The sequence below is a fragment of the Cebidichthys violaceus genome, unplaced genomic scaffold, assembly GCF_023349555.1.
Source record: "Cebidichthys violaceus isolate CVI_PGR_0920_01 unplaced genomic scaffold, fCebVio1.0.p SCAF_91, whole genome shotgun sequence".
NCBI lineage: Eukaryota > Metazoa > Chordata > Actinopteri > Perciformes > Stichaeidae > Cebidichthys > Cebidichthys violaceus.
Genome location: NW_027176977.1, coordinates 178,117 through 198,957, shown reverse-complemented (window position 1 = coordinate 198,957; position 20,841 = coordinate 178,117). Strand labels below are relative to the sequence as shown.

The window sequence follows — 20,841 nt, the reverse complement described above, 5'->3', positions numbered from 1 at the left end:
GAGACTTTGAAAGAATATAGGAGTGAAGAACTCCAAAAAGTTTCAGATCTGATGTGGATTGCTGGACAGCTAACTGGAAACGCCTGTTGGGTGGAACGCATCGGACCTCTATTTCAGTTTAACTGTTTTTGCTTCTGGTTAGTTATTAAATATCTTTTGATTTTAACTTGTACCAGCTGTTTTGGCCCTGCTTTGCTGACAGACGACGGAGCAGAAGGGGAGGAGCGGCTTTTCCATTGTTTGAGAAGTGTTGAACCTAACAATTTCGCCCCTATGTCTCTAGGTAAGAAGAGAGGCCCGAGGCCCTCTAGGTAGACTTTTACAGTTTAAGTAAATGGGGACGATATTGTTGATTGTCATAGTCTTCAACCAATCAGATTTTTAGTTTGACATTTTGGCCGTATTCTTTGACATGTCTAGGTAGCCTACAAGTATGCCAGCATTAAAGTGCAGCTCAGCATTAACATGCGGTGTGATTGGTCAGTGGGCTAGCGTCACTGTTGAGATGCAAGAATGCATGTTTTAGCACCGCAGAGTTGCTGGATTGATTTGTCATGCTTTGTTGTCATTTAAATATATGTGACTGGTTCTTGTGAGTTTGTTTTTATATTTTGACTATATGCATTGTCTGTTAATGACAAAGCATCCTGTCATGCGCGTATTCAAGTATCTGTTTTCTTTTACAAAGCAAGAATTATGGCCTGGAGAAATGGGGATTGTGTGGCGATTGCTTTAGCCTTGTTTGAATCAGTAGAGAACAGCTAAACACTGCGGGGAGAGTTTTCAGCGTGTGCGCTACTGTTGTTTTCCTGCTAAGCTAATTTAGCATAGTGTGCCTCCCAGAACACACATGCATCACCAGAGTACAATGTTTTTCTTCTGTGGTGGGCGTGTCAGATAGCACGTTGGGTGGGTTGCCAGTTTGAGCGCAGTGGCTCCACCAAAAGAACATTATATTTCCCACAATTTAAGCTTCAGCATTTTCCAAATGCACTAGTATTATTCAAACATATTGTTCGGTTCGTAAGCCTCATACCGAACGGTTTAATACGTATACGTGTATTGTTACACCCCTAGTAACAAATAATAATCGTAGCTGTGGCGTCATAATGAGGTTATTGGGAGGTGGTTCAACTGTAGCAGGACAGCACAGAAGGCCCAGGTATAAAATGCACGGCCCGCCACTATAATCCATTAAGATGTATTTTTTGTTTAACAGATAGTGATTAAATACTGACTATAATACAATATTTTTTTAAGCTCATAAAAGTTATGTTTAGCAAGTAAGAATTCAGTTTATTCAATTCAACATTCAATTTTTTTTTTCAGTGCTGAGAGAAAAGTATTATGTCTTTGTGTTGGTGCATTTACCCACTTGCTGACGGTGCGCTGGATGTGGCGTATCCAGACATTCTTGTCCTCCTTGGAGGCAGCATGGAACTCGTACATCTCAGGAGGAGAGGAGTCACTGATGAGGAACATGCCTCTCTCCTGATTGGCTATATCCCTCACTATCAGGTTCTGAAGGGAAAGTACTGGAGATTTATCCTGAATCACACAGGATAGTTTTGTTTGAAGAAAAGTAATAAAGACACAAAGAAAAGTTGGGAGACCGTCAGTATGAACACTTGACTTTCCAGTCATCACACTCAAACAACTGATCCATTGGTATTTAAAATGTTAGTGTGTCTTTGTATTTGTAAGTGAATACATTTTCTTACCAGACAGGGAAAGATGTATTTCTGGTCTTTCTCCTGCAGAAACACCAGGATGTCTGTCATCAATAAGACCTGTGTATCTACGCAACACAAAGACACACAACATACGAGCACATGCAGAAACACATTCAGGTTCTTGTTTTTTTTCCATCAAGTACAAAAATTTTAACAAATGTAAACCTGAAGCAGAATGGCTTACCCAAACCTATCCCCAAGTCTGTGCTAAAACTGTTCTCAGTAAATCATTTCCCACCTTATTCAAGAGCATTGAGTTGCCTCCTAGGTCAGGTACTGTTCTCCAGCGCTCTGTGGAGTGCTTGTGTATTTGTGTAGTCTGTCCTCTTTCAGTACTAACCTTAGTAAAATTCAATTCAATTAAATGTATTTGTTTCGCCCAAAATAACAGATTTGCTTCAGAGGGCTATACAATCTGTACACATACGACCTACAAGACATCCTTCTGTGCAGTGCTACATACTAAATACTTATACTTTACTACCTTACTACATACTTCTTACTTTACACACAGACTAAGGTTTTCACAGCGTTGCGTACCTTTGAGTCGGGATCCTGGGGTTTTCCAGAAAAGGGTCCCATCATGGACAAGTCTCCGGCGAAACAACTCTCCAGTTTTGAAAATTCCACCATCTCTTACTTTGGTCTCAGCCCGTGGGTCCAGCTTGGCCTGGATCTCTTGTAGACGCTGTGTTTTCTCCAGGTCCTCCATCTGCGAACCGGGATAAAAGTCATCTTCCATTTGGAGAACAGAGTATTAATGAACGTCAATTACATTTCAATTGAATATAGTAGGAAACCATGCAAAAAAAAAACAGTGCTGTGTTAGTCATGTTAAACATAAACCTGAATGGAAATCCAGTAACTTTTCATGATTCCAGTAATCTTGCAAGAAGTTAAATATATGACTACTTTTTTTACATTCGTGCAATGATCCAACTTGCTGAATCAGTAAAGGGATCAGGTGTGGATCTGTCACTGATGGCATTTATTTATGATATTTGATTATAGTTTCTTTTCTTTTAAAGATTTTAGGAGGAGGCGTTTTCACTTTGACCAGGCCAGTCTGACTGTATGTTATAGAGGGGCAAACAAGAAACATGGGAAGAGATGGGAATGATGCATAGGTTCCCGGCTGGAATTCAAGTGGGGATTGTTATTGTGTTTTGAAAATGGTGCAGTATTGAGGGAGTAGACTGCAGGCAGCAGTCGCTAAAAAAGACTGTAATGCTGTGTAATTATATCCAGGCAACCTCTCACCGTGGGCTCCTGACAGAAGGTCCACAGGAGTTTTGGTGCCTTTTGAAAGTGTTGGCCACTTTGACTTTTTGGAGGACGAAAACCAACTTTGAGACTTTTCTACTTTTACTCGTACTCGAGAGGTAATTTATAACTATAATTGAGGATATAACTAACTATATTAGAACTTTTACATGAAGCCATGAAAGATGCAGCCCAAAAATAGTTTAAAGGCATAGTTTGACACTGTGGTAAATGCACCTATTAGCTTTCTTGTCAGGGTTAGATATAAAAACCAATGCCACTCTCATATTTGTAGACTAAAAACCAAACCAGCAGGCTGTTGAAGTAAAACAAAACAAACAAGCATGATAGTTCTGGTGTCCTAGGTGTTGTATAACTGTGGACAGAGCCAGGTTAGCTGTTTCACCATTATTCCACTCTCCATGTTTAGCTAAACTCAGGCTGTTGTGTATAGAGAAGGGTATTGACCTTCTTATGTAACTCTCGTTACATTTTAAATGATGAATACTCTGCCATAATACATTGTGTACAGAGTTATGATGTTTAATTATGTAGATTTAGATACAGTAATTGTTTTCAAAGCAAGCCTTTTCTTAATCCAAACCCTGAAAGTAACAATGTATATCGTCATCAAGTGTTATAATTGTTGAGATTATTAGTGTTGGTTGTTTATGGTATGTGTTGACAGTTACAACATTTCATATAGCCTTTGAACATCTGGCCGGGGACAGCAGATGAAAACTAGCCGGGGACAGCAGATGAAAACTAGCCTCTCTGGCTAACTCTGGCTCACCTACAGTTTCACTGTCGATTGGTGTGCATTGTCCCTGCAAAATAAATAAACAAATAAATATACTTGTATCACACTGAACATAATATAATTAATTAATTCCCTTTCATAATATATTAACCAGGTTATGGGGTAATTGCCACCGAAACCATTGAGCAGGGAGAATTCTTGTGTTGGAATACACATCACTGGTTTGGAAGGAGAGGCCCTTTTCAAAGAGTACTCTGCTACAGATGCAGCATTTTTGTATTTCTTATTAAGTATTTAAGTACTTAAGTATTATATTCTTAATTTAACCCTGGTTGTTTTTTTATTTTCTTCCATTCTTTTGGATTCTAAAATACATATTGCTCTCCTGCCTTCTTTTATTTAAATTAATACAGTGCCAAAACTAAAACTTAAGATATCCACTAAAGTTGATTATTTTGTTTAATACTTTGCTACATAAACATTAAAAAAAAATGTTTCAAGAGACTGGTTTCTTCACCTGTTAATAGCCCCCCTACTGTCTGAAAGACAGGCTTGGGGCTGCAAGCCATTCACACATTCACATAATGGAGGAGTGTTTAAAACAAAGTGTATGAGTGAGTCGTTCCAGCCTGCAGGATCAGTGCCGAGCATGGACTTAAACACTCACACACGTTCAAGTTCCCACCTGGCTAACATTTTAAAAAAGAAAGCAGAGGGTTTTAGACATGATTTTAGCTTGATTTAAAACATGACCATCAGGGGACCTCAAAAATGTCCCGTTTGCGATGCCGTCACCTGTTGGTGACTGAGTAACGACACCTAAGTCCACTGTTAGAAGGTAGGTAAGTGCACACACACACGCACACACACACGCATACATCAACATCAAATGAACACAACCCCTGACTCTTTGTTCTTTGACTAAACGGTTGTAATTGTCATTTATTCATTGTTTTTTTTCATATTTTTGTTATCATTTGTCTCGCAATAAAGGAAATCACTGGTGCCATAAAATGTCTTGATGAGGAGCACAAAAATGCTAGTAGCCATAAAATTGTCTGATATTCTGGCCAAGAAAATACTTTGGTACCTGTTGGTCTATTGAACTAAGAAGTTCTCTGACCATGGAGAGAGCCTGGGCCAGAGAGGAGGCTTCTTCTTCATCATCTGGAAGAGAAATAAACAAGCAACATTACTGTGGAGGTACAACAACCTAAGGCAACAGACCTCAAACCATAAACTACTTTCTACTGTGTGTGTGTGTGTGTGTATATATTAAAGATTAATATTAATAACCTTTTAAAAACGAGGCCTATTTGCAGGCCTCAGCTCGAATAAAGATAAGAAATACCTAATTAATTGTATAAAAAAAAATAAAAAATAAAAAAAATAAAAAAAAACAAAAACTTTTTTTATATATTTTTGAGATGAGAAAAATCATGGAACTATCAGAATACATGTTACTGGTTCACATAAGATAAGGATGGAACACAGCAGAACTTGGAAAACTCAAAAGCTCGATCTTGAAAAACAGCACTTTTAGGGTATTGTTTTTTGGAAAGTATGGGTATCCAAGACTTTTAATATGCTGGGCTCTTAGAACAACTGATATAGGCTCTATATACACAGCTATACATAGATACAGTGAAACATTTATGAAATATAGAGCATTTCAAATTAGAAAACTGATCAAATACTCCAAGATTTGAATAAAAAAGTATTTTTAAAATTCAAAAACACTCTATATCACTTCTATGTATCACTCATGATGTTCATTGAATCAATAGACCGAAGATTGGACCTTTTTTGAGTGTTTTAAGCTCTTTCTATGCCCTTTTTAGTTATTTAGTTTAAGGTCAAATCCTGCTTCGACTCTCTGTTCAGGGCTGTATCTCAGCCCCCCCTTCTCCGATTTTCACCATTGAGACATCCTTCGAACCGTAGGAGCCAATAGAATTGCCTGGAATTGAAAGCTAGATGATTGACAGCACTATTAGCCAATAAAGCTCAAAAAGGTCCAGCTCTGAAATCTGATTTGCTGAGCTTCCAACCCTCCCAAGAATCCGAGGAGTGTCGGAGAGACACGAATCGAACGGATTCACACGGAGCACCAGCAGCTGGACAAACATGCGTTGGAAGTACGGAGATATTCCATTTTTTCGCTGAGATTCGACCAAAAGTAAGTACAATATTCGATGAAAGCTGTGTGACTTTTTGTGTTCGAAGCTGAATATCTCTGCGATGGTTTACCGGGGAGAGAAATGGAAACTATGTCCGTAATCTCCGCCAGGCGCTCGTGCTTTTTCATGCTGCATGTTCGTAGGTAGCACGTTGCTAACGGAGTGTAGCAGCCTTTTTCTCCGGTCTGTCCCAGTCATATCGAGTATGATTTATGATATTTTGTTATTTGTTTGCTTGGCTGATGGGAGATGTGTTTGTCTCGTGTAGAAGTGACCTAGTTCATGTTGTTCCCAGGACGCTGAGGTTTCTGCAGAACTATAACATCACTATATTCGTTCTTCGTGGGTTCTCTGCCAGTTACTTTTAACACAAAACTCTCTAAGTTTTGATGTACTCTGCGTCCAAATGGGGGACCCTCGGGTGTATCTGGTTTTAAGCCATTCATCAATGTCAATCCTTAACTCATCATAGACAGACAAAAAGTTCTCCTCAATGAATCTACTATTGCTTTTAGAATAATTTTGGTTGGTAACATGTTGGTTACTTGGTGCAGCAGCACTATATATACATATATGGCCTAGTGAAACAACATTATCCTCATAAGAGGATACAAGTTCACAGTGTTGTACCCAAATTGCTTCTCAGTGGTCCGTGCATTCATTTGACATTGTTCACGTTGTATAATGAAAAATGTCAGTTAATGAGTATTACCTAATGTCATTGGTTTACTTGTGTTCATGTAAATGTGTTCTGCTACGTGTGATTTCATTGTTTGATAGCCGATGCTGCCTAAACGCGGTTTATGCTTTGTCTGTATTATTGTCGCATTGAAAGAACACGTGCAATGAAATTCAGCTTGTTCCATTATCCAACTTTAATAATGAAAATTGAGTAAAGGAAGTTGAGAGTTGGAAACAGAGACAGCTCGCCTTCAAAGTAAAAGTTTGCTTCAGCGATCGATTTGAGAAGAGCTAAATTAAAATTAATTATTTCTGCTCACAACACAGGTCTATTACAATTTACAATTTTTATTACAACAAACTTATTAACAATAGTAATAACGTACAAAACATACTTTTACTCTTCAAAATGTTTAACTTTGAACAAATTACAGAGGTTTTCTACCTATGTCTGCTGCCCGTTGGCATCAACATGGATTTCAGGCCAGCCGATTAGCTCCTTCCCATTTAAAAACTCTATTTCAGACTCTTTTGTCATCTATTATAAAGTAGTACTTATTTATTAGTGCAGCTTCCTTGTTAAATCACATTTGATTGATCTGATTGATTGTGTAGGCTACACAAAGACACTTCACACATGAAAAGCAAAATGTAGTTGTGCAATAACTACTTTTTCTTCAATTATCTGAATAAAAGTTGTTCGTAAAACCCAGAACCTGTTTATTAATTACAGTGTATTGACCATTGTAAATGACTATATAGCATGAAACTCGTGCTTTGACAAGCTTTGACACATGCATTTGAATTCAAATACTGAGGTCATAGAACCAGCAGACTTAATATTTCTCTCATAAAGATATTGCACAATTTTGCTTTTCATGTGTGCAGTGTAGCCTAAACTGAATCAACCAAATGTAATTTAACAAGGAAGCTGCAATAATAATGATTTGTACTACTTTATAATAGACGACAACTGAGAAGATGGGAAGGAGCTGATTGGCTGGCCTGAAATCCATGTTACCATGTTACCAACGGTTAGCAGACACAGGTAGAAAACGTCTGTAATTTGTTAAAAGTAAAGCAATTTAAAGAGTGAAAGTATGTTTTATAGATTACTATTTTTAATAAGTATTGTAATACAAGCCAGTTTTGTGAGCAGAAACATGTTGGAGACTGCCATAGTGAAAACGCTAACTAAGTATGTGTTGGCACTGATGTATTAGGTGTGCTTGAAAGTAACTTTTATGTGGCGGAAAGTCATGTTGAAGCACTCTGTACACAGCCCAGAGGATAATCCTGCAAAAATGATTTTTAATTATTAATTTTTTTTATTTCATGTAGAATAGTTAAAAGTGCAAACAGTAAATAAACTTGAAGGATTTAACATGGGATAGCTTAGTGGCTTCATTGTCATGATAACAGAGTCAGAAATAAAGTCAAAGTTCAGGGTAAATCAACCCTCAAGACTACAGCTTTTATTATTAACCCCAATAGTTTAAGAAACCTTTATTTAAATAAATAGATAATACAATGAATCATTATATACAAATAATTCAGTGTTTGCGCCCATTGGCAGTTTATTCACGATCAGTTGTGGGAACGTGGCCGAAATATGACTTTATAACAGTCATTCATTTATTTAATTTAGCTCTCCTTAATTTGATTGCTGAAGCAAACCTGTTGAAAAGGCACAACCTTTACTTTGAAGGGGAGCTGTCTCTGTTTCCGACTCAACTTTCTTTTCCTTATTACATTTTGATAATGGAAGAAGCTGACATTTTACTGAATTGCATTGCACGTGTTTATTCAATGCAACAATAACACAGGCCAAGCATTAATCGCGTTGTGGCAGCATCGGGCTATCGAACAACAAACTCACATGTAGCAGAATACATTTACATGAACACAAGTAGACCAATGAGATTAGGTAATATTCCTAAACTGACATTGTTCATTATACAATGTGAACAATGGCAAATTAATTGTGCTTTGTGCACGGACCACATGCCTGCTGTTGCCTGATTTGACTTTACCATTGATTATAAACCTATTATGATTGGGATTATTTACCGGTGGTATTGTCCAGAATGCGCTGAACAAGGACAGGATACTTGGAGATCCGCTGAGTCACCAACAAGATGCACTCCTGAACACCATGGCAACGTAGCAGGGATCCACGACTCACCCGCTGCCCAGTGAGAGAGAGACACACACACTGACAAAACTACCATGGCAACATACATAAAATAAGGCAAATGTACTGGAAATACCTGAATCAATATCTTTTATACATATTTCCCTACTTATGGCGAGAATGTCAGATTAGGCTACCGCTGTTACTGCAGTTTACTGCCTAATCTTCAGTTTATCTCTTCTGTGCTCAACCCAATCAACATCCAATTATGTGTGGACTAACAAAGGCCCCTGTTCTATTCCAATCTCTCGTGAGCATTAGTGACAATATCTTTGTTTTGGTTTACTTTGATGGCATTTAACCATAGCCTGTATGTAAGAAGTAGACAGAGTCACGTGATGTCACCCATTGATTTGTGAACTCGGGTTTTGAAGCCTTGAGTTTTGCATTTTGGCCAATGTCATCTTGGTTTTTGTCCATCACGATCTTGTTTTTTGCAAGCAAAAACCCTCCACAAGAGGGTGGAGCTGAATACAACACTGAATAAGACACATTTAGGTGACAAAAATGTTTCAGTTGACTTTTATGAACTGAAAAGACAAATACAACCTTTCAATCACAAGGAAGCCGCACCCTAAAGCATACCTTGCTTTATAACTTATAATACTTTAAATAGGACGATAATTTACTAAATGAACACTGAAGTGTTGAAGAGACTTTAAACTAACAATTAAGGATATAAACTCATGCAATACAATGTTTACTGAGGTAATAAATAAAGTAAGAAGAAGGGACATTTTCTGATAGACTTCTATACTTATATGCTCTATACTAAACTCAATCTATACTTGCAACCAGAGTTAGAGAGAATGCAACTTTTCAGAAACGGAGATGGTCGCCTGCATTTATGAATTAAGAATTGAGAATACTGTAAGTTGTTCATCAAGGCAGAAAAATGTGAGTTTCATGTGTCTATTGTATTGTTCCTGGAGTTCATTGTGTAGTGGTTTGCCCAAATTTAACAACAAAGAAAACATGTTTGTTTATAATTCAGTCCAGTTCCTCTGCATCAGTTCAGTTTATAAAGGAAATACAAAATTCCTTTTCGGGATTACCAGGTTGCCAGTACAACTCACTTCAGGTAATTTACAAAAAATACTCCACTTTGGGATTTACAGGTGGCCAGCTCACAAATCGTAAGAATCAACAAACTGTGCAAGCCCCTTTCCGCCACTGTGATGAAACAAATGAAGATCCTGTAAGTTAGAATAGTGAGAAACTTTCTCAAAAAATGACTGAGTATCTCATAATTATGACTTACTATCTCATAATTATGACTTAGTATCTCATAATTATGACTTACTATCTCATAATTATGACTTACTATCTAATAATTATGACTTACTATCTAATAATTATGACTTAGCATCTCATAGTTATGACTTACTATCTCATAATTATGACTTAGCATCTCATAATTATGACTTACTATCTAATAATTAAGACTTTGGAAGGTACCTTCTCTCTCTCCGGCTCTGCATTAGCACCGAGATCAAAAATTGTCTGATGGTATGCCACTATTCAGCGGCATATGCCGATCACTGGAGTGGTTTGCCGCTGTGTACCGTGTCCTTTTGCCTAATGGTATATTATGTATTAATAACGGCAGGTTATTGAAAGTGGAAGGCCACAAGCTGACATGATTTTTGTTAGCCTGGCCGTAGTCAGTCTGACTATCAATAACAGAACTTTTGAGCCAACCAACCGTATATTATAGTTATTGGTATGTTTAATGGTCGAACACGACCACACTATCTCAATGACGCAGAATATTAAAGAGGCATACATGGGATATTATGTATTATTCATCATAAATACTTTAAATGAGTAAAGTATTATGGTGTGTTTCTCTATTTAAGGCAGATCATTCAGGTCAAGCCGCACAAACAGCATACCACTATGATTCAACGACAATTGATGTTTTACTGGCAGCATACCACTCCAGTCTAGTGGCATTTACCATTAAGTCCCACTATTGGCTTATAAGCCGTTTTCTACCGACATAGATGTGATTGGCATATACGTTTTTCTCTCCATGATCTATTGGATTGTCTAAAATGACAATTTATGTGTAGATTACATGGAAAATAGTTTCACTGTATGGCATGGCTCGAGTCTGCAGTGGCAGGTTCCTAAACATGCCAGAAGGGGGCACTGTAGAATTACAGACCAGAGGTGACAACATTTGTGTTTATAGTTCTATAGTGCCCCCTTCTGATAGGTATAGGAACATACCACTGCAGACTCGAGCCATGCTGAAATATACAGTGAAACTATCTGTCTCGGTAGAAAACTGCTTATAAATGATAAATGGTAAATGGACTGTCCTTGTACAGAGCTTTTCTAGTATTCCGACCACTCAAGTGCTTCAACACTACATGTCATCATTCACCCATTCACACCCATTCATATACTGATGACAGGGGCTAACATGCAAGGAGCCACCTGCCCATCAGGACTATCTAACATTCACAGACCGAAGGCACATCTACGGGAGCAATTTGGGGGTGTCTTGCCCAAGGACACATCGACATGGACTAGCATACAGGGAGCCGATCCTCTGACAACCCTGCTCTAATACTGAGCCACAGTATAAGCCAATCGTAGGGCATCACTTAACTTACTAAATAGAACAAGAACAGGAACTTATCAAGTGATGGCAGAAACCAGTTAAACCGGAACTTACACAATAGAAAGAGAACTGGAATTTACTGATAACACAACAACTGTTGACATAATCCAGTTGACCTGAATTTACTGGTACTTTACTATAGAGAGAGAATTAGAACTTACTAATAAAACAGACCCATTATTACAGGTACACAAACTATGTAGAAATGCACCAGGAGGAGAAACCTCTGCTTCCTGCCTGTTCCTTAAATTGTATCCAGTCATGGCTGCCTTGCCATGGATGGTCCCCTCCACCACATCTACTTCCACTAAGTGTAATGGTAATTTTTTACGTAGTATATATATATATATATATATATATATATATATATATTTCTACTCAGTATATTGTATTCATGCATAAGTAATTTTGCTCTGAACTTTGTTGAACTTCACCGTGTCTCTGTTGTGCAGAAGAAGGATTCTCCCTTGCCTGTTCACATAGATAACTAACTATGTTGTATGAGAATGTTCCTGCCAAGGCCTTTGGGCTGCTTGTTTTGTACTGTACGCATTCTGTTGTGATGATTGAACCTTCTCTGCGCAGAGAATAAATACTTAAAAGACAACCTGGTTTTTGGTATTATGTATTTCAGCATTAGAAGACTCACGCAAAGCGGGTATAGGAATATTTTCCACCACATAAGTCCCCTTTTATAAGGAGATGTTGTGGAGTCACAGATGTTTTATGTAACTGCATAATGTTAATTAAGGTTAAACTTAAATTAATTTTAGTGCTTGATATGTTAATGCTAGTTAATATGCATATATTATGTTAACATATGATATGTTAATATTGTAATGCTTTATAAAGCTTTTCATTCATTGTTTTTCATTTATTGTTTTTACGTAAAAAAAGAAGATTGTACCACTTTGCTGCTTGTTTTCCCTGTCTGCTGCTCAGCAGTTTATGCTCTTGAGGTAGATACTGCTTCATTGGGTCATCATTGGGATTGACCTGACTACCACACATCTGGCCTTGGCTTGATGCCGGTTCCACCAGGAAAAGAAATGTGGAACGACTTTAATTTGTAGTTGGCATGTTGAAGAATGGATTGTTAAAAATACCTTCTGAGACAAACAGCTTGTCTTGTTAGAAACGTATTTATGATTATGGAATATCTTTGAAATCGAATGCCTCCGACACCACAGGATAGGAAGTGGTACCGGCCAGCCAGGTGTAGGGACAGGATGTTAAAAGTTATTGATCTATAGTGGGCGGTTTTGACTAAAGCCATCATCTTCAGTAGCTGATTTTGATTTTCCATTAAAGGTATGAGTTTGCCAGTGTTAGCGAAAATGACCCATCGGCCGTTGGAAAAAAATATGAACAGTCTAAATTCATCTCTACCAAAAATTGGGCAAGAGACCGCCAAAAAACAGCTGGAACAAACCACGAAAAAAGCAGGTGGCAACCTCCGGTTCTAAAAAGTGAACCCAAAGCTGAAGTATCTTAAACCTGCATTCTCTCGTATAGCACTCAGTTAATATGGAAGTCTATGAGAAAATGACTCTACTTCTCTCTTGATTTATTACCTCAGTAAACATTATAAACATGAGTTTATGGTCTCAATCTCTAGTTTCAAGACTTCTTCAATACAGCATGATGTTCATTTAGTAAATTATGGTCCATGGTCAATCTGGTCAATCTCAAATCAATGCATCAAATAACCATGCTTGGTCAGTGGCTTCAAGCTGTAAACTATGACACTCTATGTAAAGACTGTGGTTGATGTTAACTAACTACTCTCGCAAGTCACTTGACTAACAACTGACGTGACAAAATATCAACTTTACTTTTAGTTTCACACAGAAACAGGATCAGCGGCCTCCTAGATGATGAATGTGTTTGTTTGACTTATCCACTTCCCCTCCTGTCCACCCTGTGTGGACTATCTCACTCTTTATACTACGTCAGTTGGTCTGAGACTAATGGCGTCAAAGCTTCATATAGACACACTAAATGAGCGCCAGTGTCAGACGCTGGATGAGAGACTGCGGAAAGAGCAGATTGAATTAGGATTCACTTTCGTTTACATTTTCGTGCTTGTTGAACAGATGTCTTTCTGAAAAAAACTACTTAGGTGCTGAAATGAACCAATACAATTCACATCCTGCGTATAAACTCTTAATTCACTCAGTATGATGTCACTTTTTTTTCTCATTTATAATGCTGTCTATTTTGATGTGTTTTTTATGTTGTCTCACCCGTATGAAGCACTGTAACTTCTTGTCTCTGGCCAGCAGTTCCTTGTACAATTTGACAGCCTTCAAGTGGCGGCTACAGAACTCAGCGTAGGTCTTCCGCATCTCATCTGCACACTGGCCTGAGAACTGGCAGACAACATGCACAAGTTAATTTGTCTGTGAACATGAGTGTAAAGTCACTGTTCAGACCTAGGGCCTGTGCTACGAAGCAGGATTTGGGCTTTGCGAGGTAACTTCAGGGTCAAGGGATCAACTGTATAAAAGCATTACCTACTGACCAATCAAAGCTTGGTACGTGGAAGGTTAGATTGGATTGTATCTACTGTACATGTAAAGATAGTCAGATCTATCATGCTCTATATGAAGCAGTTATATTCTAAATCTGTTATATTATTAATTAATGAAGTTATATTATTACTTTACACATTCACATAGTCGGCGATTTCTTGCCAGCTGTCCTTCCTGCATTAGTCAGTTTTAACAGTGTTACTTTCAGCCTGAATTATGTGTTTATGTCTTCTTCATATTTCCCCCTACTATCGTTTTCTCTTGGTTTGTAAAATGCGGCGCTGATGATAAAAAAAAACTAAAAAGCTAAAACAAATACAATATAATATAAAATATGATTATAAATATATCATCTTTGTGGTTATATGAGCAATTAATTGCAAATAAATACTTCAATATAACGAATAAAATAACATGAAGACAGTTCCTGTCATTAAATATCTATTACTAAGAAAAGAATGATTATACAGATGTTGTCTTAGTGAACATGCGTTCAACTCATGTTGGACTCTTTCATTACTGTTATGACACTATTCTCGATTGTAGTTATACACTTCTGTCAAACTATAGAATTACACAAAACTACTTCATGTAATAACCAAATACAGTTACATTTTGGTTTCAGTTCTGTGTCACTCTGAATGGTTGTGAAAATGCATGGCAGCCACCTGCTCTAGTAGTATGTCCCCCAGCTGGTGAATGGTGAAGTTGCGGCTGGATCCAGAGTGCAGGCTGCTGTTGCGCCGCAGGAGAAGCTGTGCCAGGAAATGGGAATGTATCCTGATCAGCTGGTCCAGGCAGGGGAACATGGCATACACGGTGCACAGGTCCAGCTGAAGCTCCTCCAGCATGCCTTGCCGGAACACCCTCTCCATGATATGCAGCGTTCGCATGTGGTGCAGCTCTGTCTGAATCAGCTCTGAGGGACACACACACAAACACACACACACTTCAAGGTCCTGTATCATGTAGCAGTCATGCAGTACAGGCAATGAAAGAACATTATTTAGCTACAGTAAATACCATCTATGTACATGTAGTACTTTCATCTAGCAATACATCAAATGTCTGGGTTAAAAAAAATGAAAGAAAAATCAACTGCAACTGTCACCATAGATGACATCCTGCCTCTTGATGACATTTTTGCGGTGTGTCTGCAAGTAGCTGCTATCCACAGCCATGCTCCATGAGTCAGCCTTAAAGTCCTGGCCCTCAAGTTCCAGATCCTCCAATACTGCAGTATAGTAGATGTCTCCTAAATAAGAGAAACCCATCAACATCAAAGATCACAGGCTGAAAAAATGATTTTAGAGCTCAAAACTTTCAAGGAGTGAAAAGACTTATTGACCCATCATGTTTGTAAGAAGAACAAAGGTCAGCAGACCATGCTGCAAGTCCAACTGAAATTACAATCTAGTATCCCCTTTTGGAATGTGACTAAATACATGAACTCAAGTATCTTTTAAGCCCAGTATTACTTGAGTATTTTCATTTAATAATACTTCATACTTCTATCCCACTACATGTCTGAGGGAAATATTGAGCTTTTTTACTCCACTACATTCATTTGACACTTATAGCTACTACTGGTTCATTTTCAGATTAAGATTATTTGATGCTGAAATATGTTGATCTTTTAAAATATGATGCAGTGCTATGACTACTACCCAGTAGTTTTACAGTAAAGTACAAACTAGAATGTTGCTTATATGTATTCATAGGATATACCTAAAAAATAACATGCCACTGAAGGAGACAGTACTTTTGATACTTCTGCTTTCAAAGAATTCAGGACTTTTATATTTAGATTACTGTATATATAAAGCCATTTACTTTGACCTTAGTCACTTCTCACAAATCGGTCATATAACCATCTACTGACCTAAATCATTCATCTCATGCAGCCGTGTACATAAAAATTATGTTCCCATACAGTGAATTGTCAATTACATTTCTAGAGAAATATATTTTTTTACATACAACAAATATGTTTATAATCATAGTGCACGCAAGTCAGCATAGAGAGGAAATAGAGGCGGACAGAAACACAGGACTTTCACCCAGGAGAGCACTGTGTGTGTCCTGTGTGTAACCAAAGGTTAATGTTAACTTATTTTAATTTACGTTCATAACCGAAATATTGTAACAAATGTACTTATTTTAATCTTAACCATGAAGTTTTTACTAAACCTAACCACTTTTTTTTTTTCATTTCACTAATTAAGCTTTGGTCAAGCAAACAGGAGCGATCTTGGCCCCATCCACTTCTATGGTAAGTAGCTAGCATAATAGCGAACTAGCTGGCTGTGTTCAAACTTTTAAAAAGGAATTAATTGAAATTACATAATACATTTACTCGTTAACACACCACCCGTTCACTGCATTTGAATCAATAATTTTACTGCAATGAAGCTAACTGAGGCATTTGACATATGTTGGATATTTTGATAAAAATAATGTAGTTACAATGTTTAAGTGAAACTTAACGTTGTAAATGTGTTGCATGTATTTCTTAAACTTGTACAGCAGTTTTCAGGAAGGACTGTGGCCTAGCTGTCACTGTCTTGGTTCTGGTTTAGTTTGTTTCCTGTTTTATTTTGAATTCCCCTGCCTCTTGTGTCCCTTCTTCACTTCACTTCCTGCCTTTGTATGTTTTCTCGCCTGTGTGATTGTCTGCCCCGCCCCTGATTGAATCCTCTTGTGTCACCTGCACCTCCCCAGTGTATTTAAACCCTGTGTTCCCCTGTCTCAGTGCTGGAGTATGACAGCAGCTGTGTTCTGGAAAGACGGAAAAAGTTTGATAATTTGGCTTTGAAAGAGACTATTTGGACTTTTGATTTGGCAGTTGGCATAAACTGGTTCGTGACTGAATTAGGGTGGCAAATCAGGAAATGGATGAGGATGATGATGTGGATTGTGATGGCTGGAACACAGTCTCTGGTGGGAGAGGAGGACGAAAGAAGGGAGAGAACAGGCGGGGTGAGGGAAGTTTGAATGGTACTCAAAATAATAAGAGAAGCTTGGAGGGAAACAGCTCTGATGAAGGAAATAGAGTTGTTCGAAGGAAGTTTGTGAGGGAGGAATTTAAAATGATCCTTAAATTCAGAAAGGAGCATGTCGGTCTTAGCCCGATAGCTCTGTCTAGGGAATTGAGAATGATCGGAGAAGTGGAAATGGCTAAAGTCTTGAGGGACGGAAGCTTATTGATAATATGTAAAATGGAAGAACAGAAAAACAAAGCTATGGATATAGAAAGTATCTGTAAGAAAATGATAAGTAAAAAAAGATCTGTGGGTGAGAATCGAGAGACACAAGGAGTGATAACAGATATTCCTGTAGATGAGGACCATGAAAAACTCAGAGTATTTATGGAGGAGAAGTGAGCAGAATGAAGAGGTTGCTAAGAACAGTTAATGGAGAAAGGGTTGATAGCCTATCTGTTCTTATTGAGTTTCAGAACTCCGTACTTCCTGAAAGAGTCAAAATCAGATGTATGAGTTTCTTGGTGAGGCCCTATGTCCCTCCCCCGCTTCACTGCTCATTCAGAATTCATTCAAAAACCTTAAAAAGAAACCAGAAATCATATGTGTTCAGGAAACATGGCTTAAACCAGCATTATACTTTGTTATTAAAGGATATGATAGTATTTGCAGAGATAGAGACAATGGAGGAGGGTGTATAATATTTGTAAAACAAGGAATATAGTTTAAAGTTTTGGAGAAAAGAACAGAGCTGGAATATGTGATAATTTTGTATTAGTGAAGATGTAGATTAGAACATTTAAATGATTCTGTTTGTCAAGCTATTCCAGAGGCTGCAAAGCAGTCCATGCAGAAGAAGGGAGGAAAGCATAACAAGAAGATTGTACCTTGGTGGACTAAGGAATGTGATGAAGCAATTAAATCTCAAAATAAAGCTTTTAAAGTATTAAAAAATAATCATAGTTTTCAGAATCTTATTGAATATAACAAGTTGCAAGCAAAAGTAAGGAGGATCATAAAAAATACAAAGAAGGACTTTTGGAGGAAATCTTGTAACTCAATAAGATGGGAGACAAAAATTGATACGGTATGTAAAATGATAAAAAGTATGAACGGGATTAAAAGAGAGTTTGGGTATCCAGTCCTAAATGATGGGGAAACAACAGCAGTGAGAGATGAAGAGAAAGCAGAGATATTGGCAAAAACCTTTGTTAAAATACATAGTTAATTAGTAAGATAATTAGTGAAGAAGGTAAAAGGGGAAGGGAAACTACAATAGTGGAGAATTCATATGTATTACAGCAAGAGGAAGATACCAATGATCTGCTAAACAAGCCTTTTACAAAAACAGAACTTAGCCAATGTCGCAAGAAAACCAAAATGTCGGCACCAGGAAAGGATCAGATTTGTTATATCATGTTAAGCAATCTAAGCGAATCTTCTAAGGATATATTACTCAAATTCTATAATTAAGTTTGAGAGGGTATTGGCTCAAAGCAATGGAGGCCATTGTAGTCCCGATACGCAAACCCGGTAAAGACGGCACAAATCCAGGGAACTATACCAATAGCTTTAACATCAAATATCTGCAAAATAATGGAGAACATTTTAAATGAAAGATTAACTTATTATGTAGAAATTAAAGGATATATATCCAAATACCAGAGTGGTTTCAGGAAAGGGAGAAGTACAATAGATCCAGCTTTAAGTTTGGAACTCGAATTTAGGAAAGCACAGATAAACAAAGAAAGTGTTGTGGCTGTCTTCTTTGACATAGAGAAAGCATATGATGTGGAGAGAAGGGTGACTAATTAGACTTTGCAAGTTGGGTATTAAGGGTCGAATGTATAGATAGATAAAGGATTTTTGTTATTACGATTTATAGAAGTCAGAGTAGGAAAGAGCTATTCGGGAAAGTTTGGTATTGAAAATGGAACACCTCAAGGTAGTATTGTCAGTTCATTACTATTCTCCATAATGATGATGATGTGTTCAGTGAAATAGAAAATGGGATGGGACTGTCACTATTTGTAGATGATGGGTCAATTTGGAAGAGGGGAAGAAATGTGGAATTCATAATAAAGAAACTGCAGGGAGCCATTTTGTCATCGTATACAGTAAATTGGGTTTGACATTTTCAGTAGATAAGACAAAGACTGGTCTTTACAAGGAAACAAATTGGTAGTGAAGTAAAGCTAAAATCAGTCCGATCGGCTGGAGCATCCAATCACATAACTAATGAACAATGAGGGAGCGTGTCAGCCGCTAAAACACTTCCTGGAAGGCTGTTCTTGTGCATCCTTGTTCATGGCTCCTCAGAGATCCGTCCTCGCTCCTCAGAGCAGAAATAAGAGCTTTGGGATGGCCGTCAAGATGGAGGCGCAGAATAACTTCCGGTTCAAGCGAGAAAATGACAAATAAGAGACTTGTGTTGGTTCGTCTGTTCTGCTCTGCAATGCTTCCTGGTAAGTTCCCTGCTGTGTCCACTGCTGCCCTGTATGTATCCCTCACTCATCCTGTTTTGTGTTTTGCCCGTTCCAGTTTTTCTTGGATTTTTAGTTACTCACTTTTGGACTCGCCTTTTGAAAAAAATTGTTTTGGACTATCCTTTATTAAAATCACTGTTAATAATATTTTAAAGTGCTTGACAGTCATCCAATTACTTTTTTCTGTTAGAACGAAAACATATTTTCATTCAACCGTTTTTAATTAAGTTTTAATGTAATGAACATCTTGGACAGTAATATTTGGGAAAAGAGAAGCCGAGGTAATTTGTCAATCTACATCAAATCCACTTCTGAGATGGGATCCAAATGATCATGAAATTATTTGTTTGATTTCTGCTTTAAGTTTTGAAAAAGCTAAATGCAGCATTTTGTCCAGATTATAGAAGGGTTAGATTACCAAATCTGAATCAAGAACTTCAGGCTCAGGGGTCTTTGGAGCTGCTTTGAGATACTCGGCAAATTTTCAGATCAGAACTTTGTGAAATCCAATTAATTTAATCCTGTGGGATCAATATGAAATTCCTGCCCCTGGCGATCAAGACTTAAAACAATGAAATGAAGGAACAACTCTACGTTATTAAAAAGTTAAAGCAGCATGTGTTTACATTAAGTTAGGGGTTACATTAGATTTTGTTATAGGGGTGGGGGGGTCCGTAACGCGTTACTTGTGGCACTTAACACTTTTTTTCAAACATTTACAAAATAATTTAAGTGAAGGTGTACAGATAATTAAAACGTCTATTCTGCTGCTGCACTATACACCTCACACCCCACATCTCCCCCCAATTTCCCAGCCATTTCACTATAATGAATAGGTTGAATGTAGTGATACCGTCATCATTGAGAGACTCCACTGACATAGCTCTGGTCCTGAAGCTGAGGGAGTCTGTAGACTGGGAAAGGATCCTGCGCAGCCCGAGGGGAGAGTCGTCATTCAAGGTCCTACAACACACACACACAGACACACACACGTTTGATTGACTGGTGGTATATTTTGATACTGAAGTTTGCAGAAAGTATTTGAGACATGTGACAAGAAGTTCTCTTTGATCCTGAAAGAGTGGAAAAGGTGCCAAGGGGTGGCAAATGTTTAGTACATAGCAAGGGTCTGACAATATACTGCAATCAGGCGGTAACCTCTGGTTCTGAGAAGTGAAGCCATTGTTCAAGTGCCTTAAACTTGCATTCTCTCGACTGGCTATCAAGGGGCAACTCCTCTGGTAAAACAAATTCATGTATGGAAGTCTATGAGAAAATAACTCTACTTCTCTCTTGATTCATTACCTCCGTAAACATTGTTGACATGAGTTCATTGTCTTCTTCACTACAGCATGATGTTCACTGGTTGCAAAAAATAAGATGGCAATGGCCAAAAT

The 20,841-nt window shown here is 37.8% G+C and overlaps 1 protein-coding gene across 4 annotated transcripts in view; it reads right to left on the bottom strand.

Moving 5' to 3' along the window:
• Nucleotides 1–20,841, bottom strand: part of arhgef2a (Rho guanine nucleotide exchange factor (GEF) 2a) — a 57,060-nt gene that overhangs the window by 20,578 nt on the left and 15,641 nt on the right. For all 4 annotated transcript variants that reach the window (XM_068704390.1, XM_068704392.1, XM_068704394.1 and 1 more), the window contains exons 6-14: nt 20,298–20,407; nt 15,089–15,232; nt 14,646–14,896; nt 13,690–13,815; nt 8,688–8,805; nt 4,847–4,923; nt 2,274–2,445; nt 1,722–1,798; nt 1,376–1,548 (exon numbers count right to left, since the gene is read on the bottom strand). In XM_068704390.1, the coding sequence (XP_068560491.1) occupies nt 1,376–1,548; nt 1,722–1,798; nt 2,274–2,445; nt 4,847–4,923; nt 8,688–8,805; nt 13,690–13,815; nt 14,646–14,896; nt 15,089–15,232; nt 20,298–20,407 (1,248 nt within the window). The remainder of the gene's footprint in view (nt 1–1,375; nt 1,549–1,721; nt 1,799–2,273; nt 2,446–4,846; nt 4,924–8,687; nt 8,806–13,689; nt 13,816–14,645; nt 14,897–15,088; nt 15,233–20,297; nt 20,408–20,841) is intronic.